Source organism: Coregonus lavaretus, assembly GCF_964263955.1.
Source record: "Coregonus lavaretus genome assembly, chromosome: 31".
NCBI classification, from domain to species: domain Eukaryota; kingdom Metazoa; phylum Chordata; class Actinopteri; order Salmoniformes; family Salmonidae; genus Coregonus; species Coregonus lavaretus.
Genome location: NC_140018.1, coordinates 19659926 through 19687648, shown reverse-complemented (window position 1 = coordinate 19687648; position 27723 = coordinate 19659926). Strand labels below are relative to the sequence as shown.

General features: G+C 43.5%; 1 protein-coding gene across 1 annotated transcript in view; it reads left to right on the top strand.

The window, feature by feature from the left end:
- Window positions 1-27498, top strand: part of LOC311107062 (protein enabled homolog) — a 136225-nt gene extending 108727 nt beyond the window's left edge. Inside the window, exons 5-13 of the mRNA XM_084149523.1 lie at window positions 8232-8596; window positions 15858-16162; window positions 16410-16567; window positions 16805-16853; window positions 18969-19023; window positions 19300-19366; window positions 23644-23728; window positions 24180-24237; window positions 24603-27498. Of these exons, the coding sequence (XP_084005649.1) occupies window positions 8232-8596; window positions 15858-16162; window positions 16410-16567; window positions 16805-16853; window positions 18969-19023; window positions 19300-19366; window positions 23644-23728; window positions 24180-24237; window positions 24603-24640 (1180 nt within the window). The 3' untranslated portion in view covers window positions 24641-27498. The remainder of the gene's footprint in view (window positions 1-8231; window positions 8597-15857; window positions 16163-16409; window positions 16568-16804; window positions 16854-18968; window positions 19024-19299; window positions 19367-23643; window positions 23729-24179; window positions 24238-24602) is intronic.
- The last annotated feature ends 225 nt before the right edge of the window (window positions 27499-27723 follow it).

Genomic DNA, 27723 nt, shown 5'->3' with positions numbered 1-27723 from the left:
GACAGCTAGTGAAAGCCTCCTCAGCCTCCTCCACGCTGGTCCTGGGAGAGAGAGGATCTCCACCAGCTAAATCGGACTTTCTCTCAGCCCTTCCTCTGGCTAATCCAGCCTACGGCCCGTAATACTGTCCCTGTAATACTAGCTAAAGCTTTACAGTCTTAAGTAACATTCAAATTATTCTCATGTGGTTCTTAAACTATGTACAGTATGTTAATGATGGATTATGTCACTGGTGATATTAGTCAATGGTCATCATTTCAGTCAATGTAAGGCATTTCAAGGCTTTTTAGAGCTCCATCAAGAAAAGAAGAGAGATTTGCCCTCCATTAAATCCCCTGCCTCAGCTCACTGAAGTCCATTAAGTCATTCTGGGTCGATAACATTGATTGATTGATCCTGCTATTCCCCGAGTTGGCACATTGAGGGTTTATTGATGTCCAGTTTCCACTCTGACTGGTCTCACTGCTTCTCTCAGCACATAGTGTAGAGTAGATTCAGGTACAGATGAGTCCTATTCTACTGGGTTTCGCTGGGTGGAAAATATGCTGCATGAGTAGCTCGGGCGGGGGCAGGGTGGACACACACAGTGCACTTATGGGAAAAGGTAAAGGAAGTGCTGTTTTTCATAAACAGGTGTATCGTAGCTCGTTTACACCCCAGGTGAACTGACATCATTCTCCTCCAGGCCTATTTGGGACATGGAAACGATTTGGTTCCCATCATGTTCCTCTCTAAAGGGCGTGTGGAGACTTGATGTTGCCTCACCAGGGGATGCAGAGCCAGGGATGTAGGAGGGGTTCAATGACAAGTTAGCTGGTGACAGGTGGGATAGAGTATTCAGGGTATGTACCTGGAGGGGGGGTGTCTGGCTGTGACATCATCATTGAGGAACAAGTGTTTGTAGCTAGGTCCTGGCCAGATGGAGAGAGGGGGAGATGTGACGTCACACCAGACAGCGTTTGACACTGAGGACTGACGTTGAGCTGATGATTCAACTGGAACTGGGTTTGGTTTACAGTGAGAAGAGGGAAGGATTGTCTGAGGGAAAAGGGCATGCGTACCGTTCCTATACAAATAAAGCACCACAGATTAATTTGTCATGCCAGTGGAGTTCCTTCCTTGACATTTGGTCAAGACTTTAAGGGTATCAGGCTGGCACATACACAGTGTACAAAACACCTGCTCTATTTTTAAGACAATTGAGACATTGATTGTGTATATGTGCCATTCAGAGGGTGAATGGGCAAGACAAAAGATTTAAGTGCCTTTGAACAGAGTATGGTAGTAGGTGCCAAGTGCACCGGTTTGAGTGTGTCAAGAACTGCAACGCTGCTGGGTGTTTCACACTCAACAGTTTCCTGTGTGTATCAAGAATGGTCCACCACCCAAAGGGAATCCAGCTAACTTGACACAACTGTGGGAAGCATTGGAGTAAACATGGGCCAGCATCCCTGTGGAACGCTTTCGACACCTTGTAGAGTCCAACCTTGTTGAGGCTGTTCTGAGGGCAAAAGGGGGTTTAACTCAATAGTAGGAAGGTGTTCCTAATGTTTTGTACACTCAGTGTATGATCCATTACACACACTCCCTGATATCTGCGTCATCCCGTCTGTCCTCTCCACACCTCAACACTGAGGTGTAGCAGTCTGTCTGTACAGGAGATGGATAGGGTTCTGCAGTGTCATTATGACGGTCTGGGTAATGTTGGACAGAGGCCTGGCTGAGGCAGATGAACCCCCACAGAATGGCCAGGTACATCAGTAACCGCCTCCATGGCAGAGAGATGGGGAGAGAGAACAGTCTGTGAAATGGCTTGGAGCCAGACTCGACTACAACACGGTTAGCTACAATAGGCTATGCCAGGAGGCAGCCTGCCTCACCTTTTATTAGAGAATGCTGCCCTCTAGTGGTGAGAGTGAGCTCCAAAAGTATTGAGAAAGTGACGATGAGGTTAAATTGCAGACTGTCAGCTTTAATTTGAGGGTATTGCCATATCGGGTGAACCATTTAGAAATAACAACACTTTTTGTACATAGTCCCCCCATTTTAGGGAACCAAAAGTATTGGGACAAATTCACGTATGTATTAAAGTAGTAAAACGTTTTTGGTCTCATATTCCTAGCATGCAATGATTACATCAAGCTTGTGACTGAATGAATTAATACATTTTTTAAAAATTGTCAAATCGCCAGTTGGCAACCCATCCCATATGGGATTAATTGACACATAAACAAACATTACAATAATTCACTGTGATAATTCAGTGATAATTATTCTTCCGGTGTTCCCTGCAGTGCGCATCGCATAAAGAGTGAAAACATTTAAGTTACAAATCTATACATAATAGTAAATAAGGTTATCCAAACAATAATTATATCCCTAGGGCAGTAAAAAATATACATACATACATACAGTTGAAGTCGGAGGTTTACATACACTTAGGTTGGAGTCATTAAAACTAGTTTTTCAATCACTCCACAAATGTCTTGTTAACAAACTATAGTTTTGGCAAGTTGGTTAGGACATCTACTCTGTGCATGACACAAGTAATTTTTACAGCAATTGTTTACAGACAGATTATTTCACTTAGAATTCACTGTATCACAATTCCAGTGGGTCACAGTTTGGAATATTCCAGAAAATGATGTCATGGCTTTAGAAGCTTCTGATAGGCTAATTGACATCATTTGAGTCAATTGGAGGTGTACCTGTGGATGTATTTCAAGGCCTACCTTCAAACTCACTGCCTCTTTGCTTGACATCATGGGAAAATCAAAATAAATCAGCCAAGACCTCAGAAAGAAAATTAATGGTTCATCCTTGGGAGCAATTTCCAAACGCCTGAAGGTACTACGTTCATCTGTACAAACAATAGTACACAAGTATAAACACCATGGGACCATGCAGCCTTCATACCGCTCAGGAAGGAGACGCGTTCTGTCTCCTAGAGATGAACGTGCTTTGGTGCGAAAAGTGCAAATCAATCCCAGAACAACAGCAAAGGACCTTGTGAAGATGCTGGAGGAAACGGGTACAAAAGTATCTATATCCACAGTAAAACGAGTCCTATATCAACATAATCTGAAAGGCCGCTCAGCAAGGAAGAAGCCACTGCTCCAAAACCTCCATAAAAAAGCCAGACTACGGTTTGCAACTGCACATGGGGACAAAGATCGTACTTTTTGGAGAACTGTCCTCTGGTCTGATGAAACAAAAATAGAACTGTTTGGCCATAATGACCATCATTATGTTTGGAGGAAAAAGGGGGTGGCTTGCAAGCCGAAGAACACCATCCCAACCGTGAAGCACGGGGGTGGCAGCATCATGCTGTGGGGCTGCTTTGCTGCAGGAGGGACTGGTGCACTTCACAAAATAGATTGCATCATGAGGAAGTAAAATGATGTGGATATATTGTAGCAACATCTCAAGACATCAGTCAGGAAGTTAAAGCTTGGTCGCAAATGGGTCTTCAAAATGGACAATGACCCCAAGCATACTTCCAAAGTTGTGGCAAAGTAGCTTAAGGACAACAAAGTCTCAAGGTATTGGAGTGGCCATCACAAAACCCTGACCTCAATCCTATAGAAAATGTGTGGGCAGAACTGAAAAACTGTGTGCGAGCAAGGAGGCCTACAAACCTGACTCAGTTACACCAGCTCTGTCAGGAGGAATGGGCCAAAATTCACCCAACTTATTGTGGGAAGCTTGTGGAAGGCTACCCGAAACATTTGACCCAAGTTAAACAATTTAAAGGCAATGCTACCAAATACTAATTGAGAACTGGGAAATAAAAGCTGAAATAAATCATTCTCTCTACTATTATTCTGACATTTCACATTCTTAAAATAAAGTGGTGATCCTAATTGACATAAGACAGGGAATTTTTACTAGGATTAAATGTCAGGAATTGTGAAAAACTGAGTTTAAATGTATTTGGCTAAGGTGTATGTAAACTTCCGACTTCAACTGTACATGTATAGTACCAGTCAAAAGTTTGGACATACCTACTCATTCAAAGGTTTTTCTTTATTTCTCTTTGCTTATTTGAGCTGTTCTTGCCGTAATATGGACTTGGTCTTTTACCACAACTGATTGGCTTAAACGCATTAAGAAGGAAAGACATTCCACAAATTAACCTTTAACAAGGCACACCTGTTAATTGAAATGCATTCCAGGTGACTACCTCATGAAGCTGGTTGAGAGAATGCCAAGAGTGTGCAAAGCTGTCATCAAGGCAAAGGGTGGCTACTTTGAAGAATCTGAAATATAAAATATATTTTGATTTGTTCAACACTTTTTTGGTTACTACATGATTCCATATGTGTTATTTCATAGTTTTGATGTCTTCACTATTATTCTACAATGTAGAAAATAGTCAAAATAAAGAAAACCCTTGAATGAGTAGGTGTGTCCAAACTTTTGACTGGTACTGTACATGCATACATACATAACATACAACACAACACTAAATACAGAAAAATGAAACAGAAGGCATTTGAAGCCAGTCTGGCATAAAGAGAAGATTCATGTGGGAGACAAGCCTATACACAATCTATATACACATGTGCCATTTACCACATAGAAGTAAATATTTTTTAAATGTAATAGGTAGCCCTTTTTCTTTTATTCCAGGCTTTATGTAAATATTCCGCAAACGGAAATACACAATGGACAAAAAAACATTTTGGTTTCTCTTCATCGCTCAGCCACATAATGCCAAGGTATATCTGGTGTGCTTTCTGGAATAAGAGCAAGCGTATATCTTGGTAGAAAGGGCAAAAGAGGATCAAATGAGTTTCATTCTCTAATTCTTTGAGGTCACAATAGTTACATAGTCTTTCCTCTTCCATTTCACCACAATACCGACCTGTTTCAATACGCAGAGGCAATATCCCTGATCTTACCTGTGCACATAGCGACTCTACAAACTTGTTGGATGCATTTGCTGGTTGTTTTGGTTGTGTTTCAGATTATTTTGTGCCCAGTAGAAATAAATGGTAAATAATGTATTGTGTCATTTTGGAGTCACTTTTATTGTAAATAAGAATATAATATGTTTCTAAACACTTCTACATTGATGTGGATAGTCCTGAGTGAATCGTGAATAATAATGATGAGTGAGTTTGACGCAAGTTAGACACAAATATCATACCCCCAAGACATGCTAACCTCTCACCATTACAATAACAGGGGAGGTTAGCATTTTTTGGGGGGGTGTATGATATTGATGCATCTAACATTCTCACTCATCATTATTCACGATTCATTCAGGATTATCTGTAATCATGGTAGCATCCACATTAATGTAGATGTGTTTAGAAACATTTCAATTTTTATTTACAATAAAAGTGACTCAAAATACACTTACCATTCATTTCTATTGGGCACAAAATAATCAGAAACTCAACCAAAACACACAGCAAATGCATCCAACAAGTTTGTAGTCACAAGCTTGATGTAGTCATTGTGTGCTAGGAATATGGGTCCAAATAATACACTTTTGACTACTTTAATACACATACAGTGGGGAAAAAAGTATTTAGTCAGCCACCAATTGTGCAAGTTCTCCCACTTAAAAAGATGAGAGGCCTGTAATTTTCATCATAGGTACACGTCAACTATGACAGACAAATTGAGAAAGAAAAATCCAGAAAATCACATTGTAGGATTTTTAATGAATTTATTTGCAAATTATGGTGGAAAATAAGTATTTGGTCACCTACAAACAAGCAAGATTTCTGGCTCTCACAGACCTGTAACTTCTTCTTTAAGAGGCTCCTCTGTCCTCCACTCGTTACCTGTATTAATGGCACCTGTTTGAACTTGTTATCAGTATAAAAGACACATGTCCACAACCTCAAACAGTCACACTCCAAACTCCACTATGGCCAAGACCAAAGAGCTGTCAAAGGACACCAGAAACAAAATTGTAGACCTGCACCAGGCTGGGAAGACTGAATCTGCAATAGGTAAGCAGCTTGGTTTGAAGAAATCAACTGTGGGAGCAATTATTAGGAAATGGAAGACATACAAGACCACTGATAATCTCCCTCGATCTGGGGCTCCACGCAAGATCTCACCCCGTGGGGTCAAAATGATCACAAGAACGGTGAGCAAAAATCCCAGAACCACACGGGGGGACCTAGTGAATGACCTGCAGAGAGCTGGGACCAAAGTAACAAAGCCTACCATCAGTAACACACTACGCCGCCAGGGACTCAAATCCTGCAGTGCCAGACGTGTCCCCCTGCTTAAGCCAGTACATGTCCAGGCCCGTCTGAAGTTTGCTAGAGTGCATTTGGATGATCCAGAAGAGGATTGGGAGAATGTCATATGGTCAGATGAAACCAAAATAGAACTTTTTGGTAAAAACTCAACTCGTCGTGTTTTGGAGGAATGCTGAGTTGCATCCAAAGAACACCATACCTACTGTGAAGCATGGGGGTGGAAACATCATGCTTTGGGGCTGTTTTTCTGCAAAGGGACCAGGACGACTGATCCATGTAAAGGAAAGAATGAATGGGGCCATGTATCGTGAGATTTTGAGTGAAAACCTCCTTCCATCAGCAAGGGCATTGAAGATGAAACGTGGCTGGGTCTTTCAGCATGACAATGATCCCAAACACACCGCCCGGGCAACGAAGGAGTGGCTTCGTAAGAAGCATTTCAAGGTCCTGGAGTGGCTTAGCCAGTCTCCAGATCTCAACCCCATAGAAAATCTTTGGAGGGAGTTGAAAGTCCGTGTTGCCCAGCGACAGCCCCAAAACATCACTGCTCTAGAGGAGATCTGCATGGAGGAATGGGCCAAAATACCAGCAACAGTGTGTGAAGACCTTGTGAAGACTTACAGAAAACGTTTGACCTGTGTCATTGCCAACAAAGGGTATATAACAAAGTATTGAGAAACTTTTGTTATTGACCAAATACTTATTTTCCACCATAATTTGCAAATAAATTCATTAAAAATCCTACAATGTGATTTTCTGGAGAAAAAAATTCTCATTTTGACTGTCATAGTTGACGTGTACCTATGATGAAAATTACAGGCCTCTCTCATCTTTTTAAGTGGGAGAACTTGCACAATTGGTGGCTGACTAATTACTTTTTTTCCCCACTGTAAGTGAATTTGTCCCAATACTTTTGGTCCCCTAAAATGGGGGGACTAAGTACAAAAAGTGCTGTAATTTTTAAACAGTTCGCCTGATATGGATGACAATATCCTCCAATTATTGCTGATAGTCTGCACTTACCTCAGTCAATGTATCATTTCAAAAGTGCTGGAGTACAGAGCCAAAACAACAACAAGTGTCACTGTCCCAATACTTTTGGAGCTCACTGTTTGTACCTGCAGAAATACATTATTCTCAATCAGGAGGTCATATCAGACTTCTGCAGCAATGAACAAGCTGATATTGAATGTGTTTAGGTACAGTGTTCTTGGTAATTGTTATGCAGACAATTAAGTACAAGCTGGATACAGATGACTTTTAAAAATTATTATTATTATTTTATACAGATTCTCTCCTTATCAGTACAGAAAGAGAGGCTGTAGCCAGAAGCAGACTAGCTACATTGTTGTGTTTAACAACAGAAACGTGCAGCGCTAGCTGTGATTGCATAACGGTTTGTCTTGCACAGTAATTACATAATGACAACAAGCTTATATAAGGATAACAAGAAGGCCTGTTCCAAGTGACAGCACTGCCTGTGGGTCGGCATGGTGCGTTAGGCCAGCTTGTAAAACGAGGTCAAAGCCTCATCGGCTCATCTTCTCCACTCCTCTATTCTTTCAACTCTATTCTTTCTCCTCTCTGGTTTCTTCTTCTTCTTCTTCTTCTTCTTCTTCTTCTTCTTCTTCTTCTTCTTCTTCTTCTTCTTCTTCTTCTTCTTCTTCTTCTTCTTCTTCTTCTTCTTCTTCTTCTTCTTCTTCTTCTTCTTCTTCTTCTTCTTCTTCTTCTTCTTCTTCTTCTTCTTCTTCTTCTTCTTCTTCTTCTTCTTCTTCTTCTTCTTCTTCTTCTTCTTCTTCTTCTTCTTCTTCTTCTTCTTCTTCTTCTTCTTCTTCTTCTTCTTCTTCTTCTTCTTCTTCTTCTTCTTCTTCTTCTTCTTCTTCTTCTTCTTCTTCTTCTTCTTCTTCTTCTTCTTCTTCTTCTTCTTCTTCTTCTTCTTCTTCTTCTTCTTCTTCTTCTTCTGGTCTCTTCTTTCTCCTCTTCTCTCCTCTCTTCCCGTGGTAGGCAGCTGCTGGAGCTGCAGCGGCTGAAGGAGGTGGAGCGTGATCGACTGGAGCGGGAGCGCCAGGAGAGGGAACGGCTGGAGCGTGAGATGCAGGAGAGGGAGCGCGAACGGGAACGCCAAGACCGGGAGCGCCAGGAGCGAGAACGGGAGCGCTCCGAGAGGGAGAGGGAGAGGGAGCGCGCTGAACGGGATCGCCTGGAGTGCGAGCGTCAGGAGAAGGAGAGAGAGCAGCTGGAGAGAGAGAGGGAGCTGATGGAGAGAGAAAAGCAGGAGAGGGAGAGGATGGAGAGCGAGACGCACCAGGAGCAGCAGTTGGACAGAGAGCAGATGGACTGGGAGAGAGGGAGACGCATCTCCAACGCCGGTGAGCAGCCAAGGCTTTTTACTTACCTCTTACACACACGTTAAACACACTCACACATACTTACACACATGCATGCACATACTTTTACACACACCAACACGCATATGCACACATCTGATGTTTAGGACAGAACAAGGTAGGACAATAAACACTGAAGTCACAGGACAGAACAAGATGACAGATCAGAATAGTCACCAACAGGTGAGTGGGTTTAGCTCTCACTTCATTTAGCAGTAGTACTTCCAAAGAGCCGTCTTGGATGTCAAATCCCAGCGTGGCATTTAGCTGGAGTCTGAAGCGGATGCTGACTATACTCAGCCATCCCTGGCCTTTCGTTACTTAGTGTGACTTATAGCCAGGCTCCTCTCCCATCTCTCTCTGCCCATCTGCCTATGTGTTGGATGGGCATGGGGAACAGCTTGAGTGGCGCTAGGGCATGGGGGGAGTGTTTGTGTGTTTAGGCGCTTCTCTCAGCGAGCAGGCAAGCACACACACTCTCCCCCCTCTCCTCCTACTCCTGTTTGACCAGGGATGGCTATGGCTTTGTCTATGTGTTGGTGGATGGTAGGGTACCCCAGCCAGCCTGCCCAGCAAAGCATAGGCAGGTGAGGGACTCTGGTTCTGGGGGTTGGTTGGGGGAGGAGCAAGAATGGGAGATGGGCAATGCTGCTACATATTAAGCCAGTGGGGGAGCCAGTGTTGGCATGGTTCAGTGCCACACTCATCACATTAGCTGGGCTAGATTCTCAAGGCTAACATGCTGCCTGCCTGCCCAGGGGGAGGGGCCATCACATTAACTTTACCATGAACATGTCAAAGGCATTATGGTATAGAGTAGACTTTATTTTTCCTAGGGCATTTTGTACAATAAATTTATAACGACACAATTTCCACAGTACACGACAAGACAAACACAATAATTAATGTTGCACTGCATGTTAACATTTGGGGTGCTTTTGGGTTTGAAGTGTGAGAATGCACTTTTCATATGCTTCTAGTTGTCTTTCCTGCAGGAAAAACATACATGTGCGCTGTTGGCCTACTGTACATAGCCTTGCAAAAGCTTTTGGTTGGATTTCCAATTCCATTCATAGTATGTTTAGTATCCCATTAGATGTAGTCAGTGTCTATGGAGGTCATGCTGTGTGTAAATAACCATGCTCAACCTCTAACTGAACACTTAAACCAACCCAGTGTTGTAGAGGAGAGGTCTGCTAATAGGGCATCCACGGATCCCGTCTGATATGAGCTTCTTGATGTATCCGTATCTCTGTAGAGTCTGTCTCATATTACCTATAGCCCTTATCACATTAGAAACAACAAGGAGTTCCTTGTGTGAATAGAGAATCTCATCCTCCTTAATCTAGCCATTGCTAACGGTCCTCTGATGGAAATCCCGGTGGTGGTTCTAGGCCCGCCCCGCACTCCACTGGTCTCTCTCTTCTTTAGGCCACTCTAGTTAGTCTGTATGGAGGAGATGGAGGAGTGGATGTCCATTTTGGGGTTAGTGAGAGGTGTGTGTGTCTTTATGGGTTACTACTCTGGGATCACAGAGCAAAGCTGGGGCCTGCCTGTAGCCACTAACCACCCAGAGACGGGCAGGAAGAGGGGAACGAGAGGGAGGAGAAATGAGAAGAGGGAGAAAGGCAGAGACGGGGGGAGGGGGAGAGAGGGAAAAATTGGGACAATTTAGTCTTCTGGCTGGAGGAACAGAAGGAGGAGAGGTGAGAGAGAGAGAGAGAGAGAGAGTGGGAGAATCATACATGAGCAATGTTTCCAGTTAGTGGAGATGCATCAGAAACACAATGAGCATTCAGAACAACCCAACAACAGCCAATTAAAGGACATGGTCTGTAAGAAAGTAATGTTACATAGAGGAAAGTGGTTAGGAAGGTAGGGCAAGAATGTTGGTGCATGTCATGTGTCTGTGATGTGGGTATGTCATGTGTGTGTACCGGCGTACCTGAGTATATGTGAACGAGTGTGTCTATATGCTATAGTATGTGGAGGTGTGCCTAGCGTAGCTCTCAGCGGGGAGCCCAGGCTTCCCATCAGGCGGAGGAGTGTGTGTGTGTGTGTGTGTGTGCAGCCTGCCACTGAGGGTCAGTGGAGCAGAATGAGGCCGGCACAAAGGATTAGTAAATATATGGCGGGAGTGGCCTCAGCGCAAGGCTAACTCTAGGGCTATGCTGGCTGGGGCCACACAACAAAACAGAGCATTGATCATTCTCAGCATGCAGTCAAGCTCTGGCAACGTGACCATCCAGCAATTCTACCCCCACCTCGCCTCACTAGTTATGTACATGAGAGATGAGGGGATAATACTGATGGGGGTATTGACTAAAAAGCACCATGAGAAACTTTATTATGGGATTTTTTTTTGTGTGGTTCAGTAAGACTTTATGCAAACTCCTTGTCATTTCAAATAGTTTCTTTAGTAGAGGTTTCTGGCTTAAAAAAAAAAAAAAATATATATATATATCTAAAAAAAAAATGTTTTTTGGGGGGGGGTCATTTAGCAGACGCTCTTTTCCGCAGCCACTTACAGGAGCAATTAGGATTAAGTGCCTTGCTCAAGGGCACATCGACAGATTTTTCACCTAGTCGGCTCTGGGATTCAAACCAGCGACCTTTCAGTTACTGGCCCAAAGCTCTTAACCTCTAGGCTACCTATCATTCTGATAGAAAGTTCGGTAATCGTGACTTGCAAGTGAGTGGTGATTGAAACTGTGTAGTCACCCAAATATTGAAGCATTTTGTTATCTTGGGATAAGTTTCTACCCGAGTCTGTGCATCTGTCAGTTACAGTCAGTCATGGCATAATTTGCTTAATTTACAGTCGTGGACAAAAGTTTTGAGAATGACACAAATATTACTTTTCACAAAGTCTGCTGCCTCAGTTTTTATGATGCCAATTTGCATATACTCCAGAATGTTATGAAGAGTGATCAGATGAATTGCAATTAATTACAAAGTCCCTCTTTGCCATGAAAATGAACTTAATCCCCCAAAAAACATTTCCACTGCATTTCAGCCTTGCCACAAAAGGACCAGCTGACATCATGTCAGTGATTCTCTCGTTAACACAGTGTTGACGAGGACAAGGCTGGAGATCAGTCTGTCATGCTGATTGAGTTAGAATAACAGACTGGAAGCTTTAAAAGGAGGGTGGTGCTTGAAATCATTGTTCTTCCTCTGTTAACCATGGTTACCTGCAAGGAAACACGTGCCGTCATCATTGCTTTGCACAAAAAGGGCTTCACAGGCAAGGATATTGCTGCTAGTAAGATTGCACCTATATCAACCATTTATTGGATTGTCAAGAACTTCAAGGAGAGAGGGTCAATTGTTGTGAAGAAGGCTTCAGGGCGCCCAAGAAAGTCCAGCAAGCGCCAGGACCGTCTCCTAAAGTTGATTCAGCTGCGGAATCGGGGCACCACCAGTGCAGAGCTTGCTCAGGAATGGCAGCAGGCAGGTGTGAGTGCATCTGCACGCACAGTGAGGCGAATACTTTTGGAGGATGGCTTGGTGTCAAGAAGGGCAGCGAGGAAGCCACTTCTCTCCAGGAAAAACATCAGGGACAGACTGATATTCTGCAAAAGGTACAGGGATTGGACTGCTGAGGACTGGGGTAAATCATTTTCTCTGATGAATCCCCTTTCCGATTGTTTGGGGCATCCGGAAAAAAGCTTGTCCGGCGAAGACATGGTGAGTGCTACCATCAGTCCTGTGTCATGCCAACAGTAAAGCATCCTGAGACCATTCATGTGTGGGGTTGCTTCTCAGCCAAGGGAGTGGGCTCACTCACAATTTTGCCTAAGAACACAGCCATGAATAAAGAATGGTACGAACACATCCTCCGAGAGCAACTTCTCCCAACCATCCAAGAACAGTTTGGTGATGAACAATGCCTTTTCCAGCATGATGGAGCACCTTGCCATAAGGCAAAAGTGATAACTAAGTGGCTCGGGGAACAAAACATCGAAATGTTTGGTCCATGGCCAGGAAACTCCCCAGACCTTAATCCCATTGAGAACTTGTGGTCGATCCTCAAGAGGCGGGTGGACAAACAAAAACCCACAAATTCTGACAATCTCCAAGCATTGATTATGCAAGAATGGGCTGCCATCAGTCAGGATGTGGCCCAGAAGTTAATTGACAGCATGCCAGGGCGGATTGCAGAGGTCTTGAAAAAGAAGGGTCAACACTGCAAATATTGAGTCTTTGCATAAACTTAATGTAATTGTCAATAAAAGCCTTTGACACTTATGGAATGACTAGATCAGGCTACGTCCACCGAGGGGCTCAAGCCAAGTGCTCCCTCCTGAAAGAACGACGGTCCATGGTTTTCTACTGCTTCTCTATCCATGTGAACACATAATGACACATTGTTTATAGAGTCTGCCTCTGGTTTGGTCTAACCTTGTGTGCTAATAGTAGCATCCTTTCTGTCAGAGAAAGAACCAAAAAAGATTTAGGTCTGCCAGTTACCTGCTTCATTTGCCCCTTCTCTCTTCTTTCTGTTTCCCCCTTTCTCTCTCTCCTCTTCTGTGTTCTTTCCCTCTTGTGTGGCTGCACGGTGGCTGCTTCTCCCCTCCTGTCCTGTCCTGTCCATCTGATGTGTGTAGCATTTGAAAGTACCCTCTACACCCCTCCGCCTCCAGAGTACTCCTCCAAGACCTCCTCTACGTCTGTGTCTCCTACCACCCCCAACTACCCTCCGCCCACCACGTCACCCTCCTCTGCAACACCCCCCACCCCGCCTCTACGACACTCTGCCTCCCGATTCGCCACCTCTCTAGGCTCCGCCTTCCACCCGGTCCTGCCCCACTACGCCACAGTCCCCAGGCGACAGCCTGTCCCACCCATGCCCCCCGCCCCAGCCCCGGCAACCCCCACCAAGTCAGTGGTGTGGTCGGCAACCAACTTCAGCCCCCTGCCTCCCTCACCCCCCGTCATGATCAGCAGCCCGCCGGGCAAGGCCACCGGCCCTCGCCCCGTCATCGCCATCCCGACCCCCAGCCCCCTGTCACAGAAACACCCCTCTCCCTCCCCCAATGGGCCCCCCATGTTCCCTGCTCCTTCACCTGTCACCATCGGTAACAGCAGCAACCCCACCCCGCCTCCCCCTCCCACCCCGCCTCCCCCTCCACCGCTGCCCCCTCTCTCCCTGTCGTCATCCTGCCAGCAGTCGCCCGTCGTCTCCCACATCGCTCCCCTTGTGTCCTCTCCCTCATCCCAGCCTGCTATTGTCCCTTCTCCTTCCACAGCTCCCCCTGCATCTACTGACCTCTCTGTAAACCTCTCTGTGCTGGGAGACTCCTGCTCCGCGGCTCCAGAGGCCTCTCAGCCTGCAGACCCTCTGGCCCAGCAGGGTAAGGCCTCACCTCTCAGCCTCTCTCTCTACCTCCACCTCTACCTCCACTCACCCACTAATGGGGTGCCAGGGAGCAGGGGGTCTGCCCTAACCAACTGGGCCCAACTCTGGGTGCCAATGCTGGCTGCAGCTATGACTAGCATGGCTAATGTGGCTGTGGCTGGGTTCTGTGTGGCTGCTGAGAATGGTCTGTACGTGCTTGTCAATCTATGTTGGTCAGGTGTGTCTGTCTGGCTCACCTTGGTCAGCATGCTCATACCATGCATGTCAATGCTGTTGCTCATGGTCTTGAGTTGTCTGGTGATCTCTCGTGGGTTTGAATGGAGTCTGGTTGTTGGGCCTGACATGCATGTGTGTTTGCCCTCTGACAGACAGGGGGCTCTGATCCATCTAGAGATCACTGGAAGGATCATTGTCTTGTTGTTTCTCTTTTGCTTGTTTATTTTCTCACCTCAAATTATTATTTTTCAGCAATTCACCATTGTGATGACCTTATTATTTTACCATTACTTTTCAACCTCACTTGTCATGTCAGTGTTAATCAAGCCTACTGGGTCTGGTGACAGTAGGATTGTATATGTGTTACAAATAGTAAGAGACTGACGGATGGAGAGTTGACTGACGGATGGAGAGCTGACTGAACAGTGCTTTTATTTCTGCTCCATCCATGTTCACTTGATTAGGTTTGTTATCATGACGCTACAGTACGTTTCAGGGGATGGGGAGGGTCGCTAATGCTGAGAAATTAACAGAAATGTTGGTTGTATTTCCATTATGAAATGACTTAATTGGCCAAACTCTGTGGTAGTCTTTAGAGGGTGTTTCACTGTTATCCAGGGTAAGATTAGCGGCTGGAATCAATCATGTATAAATTATAATTTCTCCCTCTGCTGAATAGAATTATTAGCAGATAAATCACATGTGTCCTCTGCATTTGATATTTATCATTCATTTAGTATTCAAGCCACCACTGCACTGTCTGTGTATACTGATAGAGCGTTCCTCTATTTACCAATTTGCATGTCAAATGAGGACAAGCTATTTATTATTCTCCCTAAACCTGCCCTCACGTTTATCTGATTACCTTATCAACTTTATTGGAAATAACATTTCATTCAATAGTAGTTCTTCTAAATCTTTCTGAAAACCTTTGTGGTTTGAAATTTTTCAAATACTGCATTAGCATTAATTATACTATATTTTTAACTTTATAAAGTGCCATATTTTTGTGTATTACAACTTACCCTTGAGTAACTCTTTAGTAGCATTTATATGTAGATTCAGTCTATTTCTCCCACTTGGACTGATCCTCATTGACAGGAGCTCAATATGGGCACATTCCATTATGGCTTATTGATCCAATCATCTGTCTGTGTTGAGGAATCACAATGATTTTTTTACAAGCTAATTATTAGAGTTAATACTTCTCTGTGGTTCAATGGTTTAGGGCTGCTCTTATACAGATATTGACCTAACTTAGGCTGCTAGAGTTCCTGTGTCCAATGCATTTTGCACTGTGCGTCTATGTGTTTGTGTGTACATTTTCTGCCTTGTTTATGTGTGGGATGTCTCCATTTGCTTCCGTCAAATGGATACATTTAGGCCATAACTCACTAATGTGCATGCATGTTGTATGACAAACAACAAGTGGATGTAGCATGTTCATACCATGTCTTCAAAATCAAGTTTTAAAGTATAAAGTTTACCAATAAATGGTCAAGCCTTATAATGTTAGTATTGACGGTAAATATAGAATGGGTACTTTAGGAAGCCTGAGTTTTGTATGTGAGGAGAAAACTAAACAGGAGAGAACTCCTGACTCTGCTCTTTCTGTGAGTCCCAAAGTTTGATAATGATCGTTTACTCTTCCCCCCCCCCAAACAGACACAGCATTGACTCTGGTGCTGCCCACCCCTCCTCCCCCTCCCCCCCTCCCTCCCAGCTCCACTGTGACCCACACGGCTGCTGCCCCACCAGGCCCTCCTCCCCCTCCCCCCTTACCCCCCACTCCTACCAGTGGCGGGGCCCCTCCCCCACCCGGACCTCCACCTCCCCCCAGTGGCCAGGCCCACCCTCCCCCTCCCCCAGCCCCTCCCCTGCCACCCGGCCTCTTCTCCCCGTCGGAGGACCGCCCCCTGTCCGGGCTGGCTGCTGCCCTCGCTGGAGCCAAACTGCGTAAAGTGCCAAGGGTGAGAGGCTGACCCACACAGAAACACAAACATCCCTACCCTTGCACAGACACAAACTGTTTGTCACATCCCATATCCTCATCCCAGGATAGGGGGCTTATCCAGCAACAGTCACACAAATCATGTAGCCATACTGTTCTTCAATCCTCCATATACTGTACTCCACCATACCTGACCCCCAGTTATGTGCCTCTGTAACATGGCCTGCCACTACAACACTGTCATGTCCTTCTCTCTGTCCCCCCAGAGTGATAGTGGTGGTGATGCGGCAGCTGCTCTGGCTGTAGCCATGGCTGGTGGCTTGGCTGGCTCTGCAGGGGCCAAACCTGGAGGGAACGGTCCTCTGGGAGGAGCACCTGGAGGAGGGGGGCTGATGGAGGAGATGAGCGCCCTGCTGGCCAGAAGGTGACATTACATTACATCCCCATCTACAACATGAGAGGACAATATTGAGGATGGAGGAGGAAATGTCTTGTCACAATAAATCTTACCATATCATTGCAGACCATGTAGCTGTCGGGGTCAGCCAAATATTATTTAAAAGTCATTTGCTGTGAGAAGTTAGATTATTTTGGTTTAGGCATACAGTATAACGTGTTATGAGGTTGGGAATCTATCTTAATATTCTGTATTGTTTTTCAGGAGAAGAATTGCAGAGAAGGGATCATCGCCTGAGCCAGAGCAGCGAGCTGTGAGTATGACTGACAGACAGACCGACAGACAGGTCAGGGAAAGGTCATCTCTGTATTTCCTGCCTGACAGCATCTACAGTGCCTTATTTCACATTTTGTTGTTACAGCCTGAATTCAAAATGTATTAAATATATATTTTATCCTACCTACACACAATACCACATGATGACAAAGTGAAAACATGTTTTAGAAATGTTTGCAAATTTATTGAAAGTTTTATACAGAAATATAAGTATTTACATAAGTATGCACACCCCTGAGACAATACGTGTTAGAATCACCTTTGACAGCAATTACAGCTGGGTACGTCTTTTTGGGTAAGTCTCTAAGAGCTTTACACACCTGGATTGTACAATATTTCCACATTATTATTTTTACAATTCTTCAAGCTCTGTCAAATTGGTTAATGATCATTGCTAGACAGCCATTTTCAAGTCTTGCCATAGATTTTCAAGAAGATTTAAGTAAAAACTGTAACTAGACCACTCAGGAACATGCAATGTCGTCTTGGTAAGCAACTCCAGTGTATATTTGGCCTTGTGTTTTAGGATATTGTCCTGCTGAAATGTGAATTTGTCTCCCAGTGTCTGTTGGAAAGCAGACAGAACCAGGTTTTCTTCTAGGACTTTGCCTGTGCTTAGCTCTATTCCGTTTCTTTTTATCCAACAAAAATCCTATTCATTGCCGATGACAAGCATACCCATAACATGATGCAGCCACCACCATGCTTGAAAATATGAAGAGTGGTACTCAGTAAAGTGTTGTGTTGGATTTGTCCCAAATATAACTCCTTGTATTCAGAACATAAAGTAAATTGCTTTGTAATTTTTTTTGCAGTTTTACTTTAGTGCCTTATTGCAAACAGGATGCATGTTTTGGAATATTTGTATTCTGTACAGGCTTCCTTCTTTTCACACTGTCATTTAGGTTAGTATTGTGTAGTAACTACAATGTTGTTGATCCATCCTTAGTTTTCGCCCATCACAGCCATTAAACTCTGTAACTGTTTGAAAGTCACCATTGGCCTCATGGTGAAATCCCTGAGTGGTTTCCTTTCTCTCCGGCAACTGAGTTAGGAAGGATGCCTGTATCTTTATAGTGACTGGGTGTATTGATACACCATCCAAAGTGTAATTAACCATGCTCAAAGGGATATTTAATGTCTGCTTTTCTTTACCCATCTACCAATAGGTGCCCTTCTTTGCGAGGCATTGGAACACCTCCTTGGTCTTTGTGGTTAAATCTGTGTTTGAAATTCACTGCTCGACTGAGGGACCTTAGTGCACTGAGTGTACAAAACATTAGGAACACCTGCTCTTTCCATGACAGACTGACCAGGTGAAAGCTATCATCCCTTATTAATGTCACCTGTAGATGAAAGGGAGGAGACAGGTTAAAGAAGGGTTTTTAAGCTTTGAGACATTGATTGTGTATGTGTGCCATTCAGAGGGTGAATGGGCAAGACAAAAGATTTAAGTGCCTTTGAACGGGGTATGGTAGTAGGTGCCAGGCGTTACCAGTTTGAGTGTGTCAAGAACTGCAACGCTGCTGGGTTTTTCACACTCAACAGTTTCCCATGTGTATCAAAAATGGTCCACCACCCAAAGGACATCCAGCCAACTTGACACAACTGTGGGAAGCATTGGAGTCAACATGGGCCAGCATCCCTGTGGAACGCTTTCGACACCTTGTAGTCCATGCCCAGACGAGTTGAGACTGTTCTGAGGGCAAAAGGGGGTGCAACTCAATATTAGGAAGATGTTCCTAATGTTTTGTACACTCAGAATGTGTGTGGGGTACAGCGATGAGGTAGTCATTCAAAAATCATGTTAAACACTATTATTGCACACACAGTGAGTCCATGCAACTTATTATGGGACTTATATTTTACCCATCTATAATTCAGTAGCCTGGTGTTTGTTTTCCCTCTTCTGGATGTCTTTGGAGCTTCATATGTTTCTCTTTGGTGGTCATTAGTGACATTAAAGAGGACCAATGGCTCTCCTTCAGTGGATTATTAACTTAAAAATAGGTCATATTTTCTCACCTGTTTATCTGAAGCTGCCTGACCTATAACTTCTGACTTTTGAACGCCCTGTGCTTCTCTCCAATAGGATGAGAGCGGCGAGGGCACCACAACTCCCAAAGTGTCAGCCTGTAGCACACCAGGTGAGTGGTGTTAAGTCTAGTATACAGTACAGGACTGTAGTGGTCAGAGATATAAAGGACCAGAACAGCAACATGCACCTTCCACATTCAGACCACCAAGATCCTAGTCAGTATTGGCCAGAAGTTAATGTAGTTTGACAGATGTATTTGTGTCTCTAGGTTAGCTAATAGTTTTCAATCTGTGGTTTATCTGTATCTGTATTTGTTTTGTCTCCTGATAGTGGTTCAGTTCTATCACTGTAATATATCTAATGTTTTTGTTTGTTTCTTCCTCAGACATGCCCAGAAAACCTTGGGAGAGGACTAACACTCTGAATGGTAGCAAATCCCCGGTCATTGGAAGGTAAATACCAGCATTCCATCCCATAAATGGGCTTAGATTTCAATCGTGTGCTTTCATGTACAAATGTCTATATTACATAGTCTCTGAGTCTAAACCCATAATTGGGTCAAACATGACTAGGTCCAAATTTCCACTGCCTATCTGAATCACTGACTGCCTCAGCATTGCCGCTCATCATCACGTGATTAAAGAAGGAGCACAGAGCATAGCAGAGCATGTCACACTGCTGGGGTTCGACCCCTGGGCTTGCTGGTTTAGGAATGGTTAATAACATGACTAAAGCACAGGGCTGCTGCTTACCGCTAGGCTACCACTAGCTAGGCTGTCCGTAGCAGTGAGTGTTCCTGGGATGTGTCAATCAAAGCCCACAATTCCAGGTTTTAATTGCAGGGCTCTAAGTGAGGGTTTGTCGGTGAGAAAGTGTTCTGGAAATACACCTCCAGCTTCTATGTGCAAAACAGGATGCTGGCTGCCCTCCCCACAATTCCTCTGAGAATGTATGATATTTTTTAGAACTTCTTTATAAAGAGGCCAGTGTTGCATTTTAGCATATAAGCAGGAAAAGACAATTACCGGATCCCTAAAAAATTCCAATGCTTTATCAATGTAAAGTTAACTTAAAACAAATCAATATATCATCAATACCTGTTGTTTTTCCAGATTCCCTGGTAGCTATACTCAGTCTGCTGTCTGTAGCCTGTAGGTTTGGTGTGGGCTTGATTAGGGAGGGGACATGGGGTTACAGGACAGCCCTTTTAAAAGCTAGTCTCTCTCTCACAGACGGGACTCACTGTGGAGAAATCCGATGGGTTCTGATATCGTAAACAGGTATACAGGCCTGTAGAGTGACAAATCTCCCTTTTTACTCCTTTTGTATAATTTGCTGTGCTCGAAGTGGGTGGGGTGGGGGTGGGTTAGTGCCTTGTAATTCCCATATATCTCTATTTTGCCAACAAAGTAATCACCTGACTGCTAATGGTTTATTATTTATACAAAAAGAACCAATTTAAGTATCTATGAATTCATGTAACCTCTTCCAGTTGCTTTACTATACACACATACTCAACACAGACTCTGTGGCTGTGTGCCACTGTATAGTGAGCAAGATAGAGACCCCTCCCAGTGCTGTGAATATTCACGTCCGTGCCAACTGTCTCAGAAGAACCCCATAGATAAGGCCACACAGCCCTGCATTGGCAGATGGGCGGAATTAATTCCTCCCCCATAAACTGGTATTCATATCTGACCTATAGAGGAGGCAAGAGGACCAGAGACCACTAGAGCAGACACACAGACGCAAACAAACACAGAGACACACACGCATACACTACAGAAAGACAGCTGTTGGGAATCGTAACAAGCTAACATTCTTGTAACCTAATGTTACACCTCTCATATTCTCTTGGCTTCCACTTCCTCCCTGGCAACCTGTTGGCTTTTCACGGAATTCATTTCCTCACTGATTTCACACTCTGATAGTGTGACATTTCCTTTAATCATTTCCTGTAGTCGTAGCCCATGGTGATTTCCTTGTTGGCAATGGTTTCCTGTCACAGCTGATCCAATAGCAGAGAAGCATGGCTGTGTGTGGCTGCTGCATTGTGTGTGCATGTTCGAACTACATCGGCCTGTTTCTGAACTCTGACTCCCAAATTCAACTTGATTGTGTTTCAATTGGGCTGAACTTCCCAATGTTAGTTGTGTGAACTCATATGGTTGGTGTGTGTAGCATGTGTACTTTGGGCTGGCTTTACCTAAGGCATTTAGCTTTTCTACTAGTGATTCCAGTCATAGGACAGTTTCCTATTAATTTACTGGTTCACTTTGCCTAAATCTACACTGAACAAAAATATAAACGCAACATGTCCCATGATTCATGAGCTGAAATAAAATATCCCAGAAATGTTCCATATGCACAAAAAGCTTATTTCTCTCAAATTTTGCACACACATTTGTTTGCATCCCTGTTAGTGAGCATTTTATTATTTGTCAAGATAATCCATCCACCTGACAGGTGTGGCATATCAAGAAGCTGATTTAAACAGCATGATCATTACACAGGTGCACCTTGTGCTGGGGAGAGTAGAAGGCCACTCTAAAATGTGCAGTTTTGTCACACAAGACAATGCTACAGATGTCTCAAGTTTTGATAATTTTACAATGTGTCCAACCAGCCATACAACCGCAGACCACGTGTATGGCGTTGTGTGGGCGAGCGGTTTGCTGATGTCAACGTTGTGAACAGAGTGCCCCATGGTGGCGGTGGGGTTAGGGTATGGGCAAGCATAAGCTACAGACAACGAACACAATTGCATTTCATCGGCGGCAATTTGAATGCACAGAGATACCGTGACGAGTTCCTGAGGCCCATTGTCGTGCCATTCATCTGCCGCCATCACCTCATGTTTCAGCATGATAATGCATGGCCCCATGTCGCAAGGATCTGTACACAATTCCTAGAAGCTGAAAATGTCCCAGTTCTTCCATGGCCTGAATACTCACCAGACATGTCACCCATTGAGCATGTTTGGGATGCTCTGGGATCAACGTGTACGACAGCGTGTTCCAGTTCCCGCCAATATCCAGCAACTTCGCACAGCCAGGAGTGGGACAACATTCCACAGGCCACAATCAACAGCCTGATCAACTCTAAGCGAAGGAAATGTCAAACCAAATGGTGGTCAAACCAGATACTGACTAGTTTTCTGATCCATGCTATCTTTTTTTAAGGTATCTGTGACCAACAGATGTATATCTGTATTCCTAGTCATGTGAAATCCATAGACTAGGGCCTAATGAAATCATTTCAATTGACTGATTTCCTTATATGAACTGTAACTCTGTAAAATCTTTGAAATTGTTGCATGTTGCGTATATACAGTGCATTCGGAAAGTATTCAGACCCCTTTACTTTTTCCACATTTTGTTACATTACAGCCTTATTCTAAAATGGATTAAATTGTTTTTTTCCCTCTTCAATCTACACACAATACCCCATAATGTATAAATAAAAAACTGAAATATCACATTTACATAAGTATTCAGACCCGTTACTCAGTACTTTGTTGAAGCACCTTTGGCAGCGATTACAGCCTCGATTCTTCTTGGGTATGACGGTACAAGCTTGGCACACCTGTATTTGGGGAGTTTCTCCCATTCTTCTCTGCAGATCTTCTCAAGCTCTGTCAGGTTGGATGGGGAGAGTCGCTGCACAGCTATTTTTAGGTCTCTCCAGAGATGTTTGATCGGGTTCAAGTCCGGGCTCTGGCTGGGACCACTCAATGACATTCAGAGACTTGTCCCGAAGCCACTCCTGCGTTGTCTTGGCTCTGTGCTTAGTCATTGTCCTGTTGGAAGGTGAACCTTCGCCCCAGTCTGAGGTCCTGAGCGCTCTGGAGCAGGTTTTCATCAAGGATCTCTCTGTACTTTGCGCCGTCTGTCTTTTCCTTGATCCTGACTAGTCTCCCAGTCCCTGCCGCTGAAAAACATCCCCACAGCATGATACTTCCACCACCATGCTTCACCATAGGGATGGTGCCAGGTTTCCTCCAGACGTGGCGTTTGGCATTCAGGCCAAAGAGTTCAATCTTAGTTTCATCAGACCAGAGAATCTTGTTTCACATGGTCTGAGAGTCTTAGGTGCCTTTTGGCAAACTCCAAGCGGGCTGTCATGTGCCAGAACAGTCATATTTCTGTTCACTATAGTTTCAGTTTGCTCAGAGCGTAATGATACTCTAACTAACAAATCAAGTTCATGAAAGGGCCTTATACTGTATGTGGGCAGCCAAAGGGTTAGGTACCCTGTCAAATAGGCTCAGCTGTTTAACTAGTGTAGTTATCAATTTTGACACATGGACATGAAAATCATTATGATGGTACATTATTCTCTACATTGCCAGATTAGTATATCAGTTTCACAATACTGAATTTAAAAGAATGGATGTTGGGGTATGATGACAATTTTCTCTGTGTGTTAAAATCTGTAACTTCCTATGTTTTCTGCTGTGTTTTGAAATCAAACTGTCAATTTGAATCAATTTGCACTTTCTTTCAAGTTGTTTACATTGTAGTTGTAAAAAATGCTAATGTAACTTCTTTTTTTTTTTAAGTGATTGAATTGTCTGATGAGTGAATGCAGAATGTAGAGGTGATTGATCCAGCCACAGTAGATACTTTTCTGTCTGGTTTTCTTCCAAGAGTGACTTCTGGACTCTCCCTCGACAACAGCCCCAGTTTAGGTATACTACTGTAACTTTTTCTGTTTATCTCATCTACAGACCGAAGTCCACACCCACACCGACTGGATCCCTAAGTGCCAACGGGGTGCCAACAGAAGGTCTCGACTACGACAGATTGAAACAGGTATTCAAAGGAGACACGTAAAAGATGACTGACTTGCTGTTTGCTGGCAGAACAGTGGAGCTGTAGTATTTTACACAGAAAACTACAGAGCCCTGAGAGGGTGTGTCCAATGACGGTGTCCCATGCTGGGGCAATCCCTCCCTCCTCCCCTATGAATGAGCCTGTTAGATAAGTGTAGATTCTCCATATAGCCTCCCTATCTGTGTACACAGCAACAGCCTCAGTCAGAGACAGAGCAGTAACACAGAGCAGTGACACTATGGGCTTACTAACACACATTCAGCTCTCTGGGACAGTATCTCTCACTGATGCTAAAGTCACTGTCCCCCCCCCCCCTCTGCTTTAGTGCAAGTTTCAATCCATTTCACATGTCCAAAGTGCCTGTTTGAAACAAATTCTTTGTTTTTCCATTGTATTTTGTCTCAAATTTTCTTTCCAACCTTATTTTCAGGACATTCTGGATGAGATGAGGAAGGAGTTGTCGAAGCTGAAAGAGGAACTTATTGATGGTAACTGATTGCTTGATCATCCTGATGCACATACTGAGGGTGCTTATATAATTGTCCTGTTTCACTGCATGTACAGGTAACCTGTACAAGTGTGAGGTGTGAATTGGAAACGTGTTTTCTCCATATCCCAACTCCCCCTGAGACGCCCTCTGAGAGTGGGGTCACGGCCAGGGCTGCTGCCGTGTAATAGGAGGTGACAGGGCGTGAAATAAGTTCCTCAAAGCACAGAAAGATATTGTGTTCAGTTGAGGCCTACTGTACCTTTGTCATCAGAGAATTAGCATCGCACCATTCATGCCACTGCATATCACACCAAAGACAACACAAAACACAATATAACTGACATGTTGTTTGTCTGTTCACAGCCATCAGGGAGGAGCTGGGAAAGTCGAGCACGGCGTAGAAGGATCTCACCTCCCTGTACATTACATCCATTACCAGACACCTGTGACAGGTCAACTTCAGATAGGACAATATTATAAAGAAACGAAAAAGGAAAACAAAAAAAGTCTAAAAAGGTGGTGACGATAACAATAATAACCGTATTAATACAGAAGAAAGCGTTTTGTGAGCGGAGCAGCGTCAGACACACAGCTGGGGATGAGTGAGAGTGGGAGGCGAGGGAGAGCGGGATGCGTGTAGCATGGAAGCACTGCTGGCGTCCATCTTGTGAAGCCTGGCCGTTCCCGCCATTTTCCCGCAGCCTCACCAGGAGGACAGGACACAGTCTTAAGAGGAGTGACTGTCATTATGCAAAGATTTCTCTCTTTGTCGATAACACAAGAAAACAAGGAAAATCAACAAATAAAAAATAACACTATATTGAACTGTATACTGTATTAACCATTGAAGTGTGAGAAATCAAACAGACAGCATTTACACTAAGAATTGGAACGGTTAGCGTGCACTTGTGATTTCATAGCGAAAAGGCACATTTAGTGGGTGAGTGTGAAGTTTGGAGGCAGGAGAGTGAGGGAAGTAGGACTCAGTTCCCCATAGGGCCATAGGAGGGAGCCTCTGGGTGTGAATGAAGGACTGACTGATGGACTTGGTATAGTCTACTGCTGCAGGACTCTGTAAAGCTAGTCTTCCTCAAATACTATTTTAACCTGAATATGTACAAAAGAAGAAAAAAAGATATCTACAAGTCTATCAATCATGTCTGTTTTAATGTAAACCATGGCCATATCAAGTAGCTTAATCAAATCTTTACATGATGGTCTGTCTCTTGGTCTGTTTGGTTTAGTATCCAAATATCATTCTTATTTTTTCTATAGAAACAATTGCTCTAATGAGCTACTGTAGTGCATTTCTATGTGTTGCAGACTGATGAGACAGTCACAAAGGGTATGCCTTTCTAAACGTCAATCATTGTAGCTCTTTACCAAACAACCTCTGTCAATTAGTGATGATTAATAATGCTAAAGTCACCATGACCAGATCTGGAGATAGAGCTATTTGAAATCTCTGTACTGTTATTATGAGCTGAACCTTTTTTTCCTCTCCCTCGCAGTTTCTGTCCAATTTTTGGTGCATGTAAGGTTTTGTACGGTGAGGGTCGTGAGGCTATCACGAAATGTAATTATTGTCCGTCAGTTTATAAGCAATAAGTGTAGCATCTGGGTTGACTTTCCCACACATTATTCCTTTTAAATGTTCCTGTTCTTTTAACTCCATTCTGAACACCTGTTAAGGATGTGACTGTGACAGTATCTCCTCCTTTCCTCTACGTCCACCTCCTCCATAGATTCTAACTGTGTGAAACAGATGGGTTGAGAAAAGATGGATGGACAGACCCTCCCTGTTTATAGCCATAATGTACTTAATTTACTGAGGTATGTCATAATTTTTTCAATTCATGGTATTTTGTTTTGGGATTGAAGGCTACTGTATCTTATTATTGATATTGCAGCTAAATTCAATTTCTTCTCTTTTTTTTGCATTTGAAAGAATTAGTAATGAAAAAGGATATGAGGGACACCCCAGAAAGAAGTCTGTCTGCATGATGTATCCGTGGACATGCTTGTGGCATTAAGTGTTTCACTTGCGCTTCATGATTATTAGTAAAAAATTAAAAATAAAAGCCTTTATTTCCTCCCCTATAATATGAAGTTCTGATAATGGCACACCTTACACCCCCCACCCCCCACAACCCCCCTTTGTTTGACTAATTTGGTCATGGGAATGGCAACTTTTTATTGAAAATGTTGTTTCCTTTTCAAAACAAAACAGTGCCGAGTTTGCGTTCCTAAAAATCTCGATGTACAATCAACTGAGAGAAACCAAGTGAACATGAGACTAGTGTAAAAGAATGAACTGTCTTCAATGTAAAACTCTATTGCTCCTATTGCTTCTATTCTCTTGACTTGCTGGTAAGGGGATTGACTTTGATCAGGGATCTGACATGGCAACAGCTGAGGTGTGGTGGTGAGCATTATTCAAAACACTCCCCTTGTGTGTGTTTTGCTCAAACACAACTAATACCCTTCTCTCTGGATCAAAGCATAGGAAGGTTTGCACGCAAGAGTGTTTACAGCATTGATTGCACTTTATAAACCCATAGAAATTCATGATACTATGATGAACCTGCTTACAAGATGCAGCCATCGCCAATAGTGTGGCTATCGCACCAAAGGTGTCAGCTACAATCTCCTCCTACACACGTCACACTCTACTGACTCGCCTTTTGTTTCATCATTGTCAAGAGAAGGATCTATATCGATTTCTTTGGATTGGGTGGTGAAACGTTCTGATCAAGGATCATTCATATCTACGGATAATTATGTTTGTGATCTTCATGGTTTGTGCCTTGTTCTGAATTTGCATTTAATATGTCAAAGATTTAAAGACTAGTAATAATTATAGGAACTGTCAATCTCACACATGATTTTTTTGTTGTTGCATCCTGGTATAGTTATTTTAAAGGGAGAATAAAGTTATCTTTCAAAGTACAGACATGGTGTATTTTCCTCATGCCATTTGTATGTTACAGAGCGGTTTATGTTCATGGCGCTTGGAAATCAAATTGTTGATTTAGTCCCCAAACTCAGATTTTGCCATCTCCTGATGGAACCGAAGTTGGTGGACATAATAAAAAATATTCGGGAGAAATTAAACTGAATGTCTCTGAAATTAATTTATCAGTTTCCTTTATTTGTATTATTTTATTCAAATTGTACCATACCGTTCTCATGTTAATTACAATTTTCTTACATGCTAACATTGTTTTGTTTGAGCGAATGAAATAAAAAATTGCAATACATGATCAAAAAGTACATTTGTTTTGTGTGGTCTTTAAATTAACATTGTTTTAATAACTAATTCCTACAACTTTTTAATCTGGATATTTCTCTCCTGTGGGACAGAATATGATGCACAGGATCTCTGAGACGGATTTAAAGACTTGTGCTGCATCAGCAGTTTCTCTCAGTTCTTCTCAGCCTTTGAAAATAACCTGTTTTAGATCTGCACCAAAGAGAATGTGTG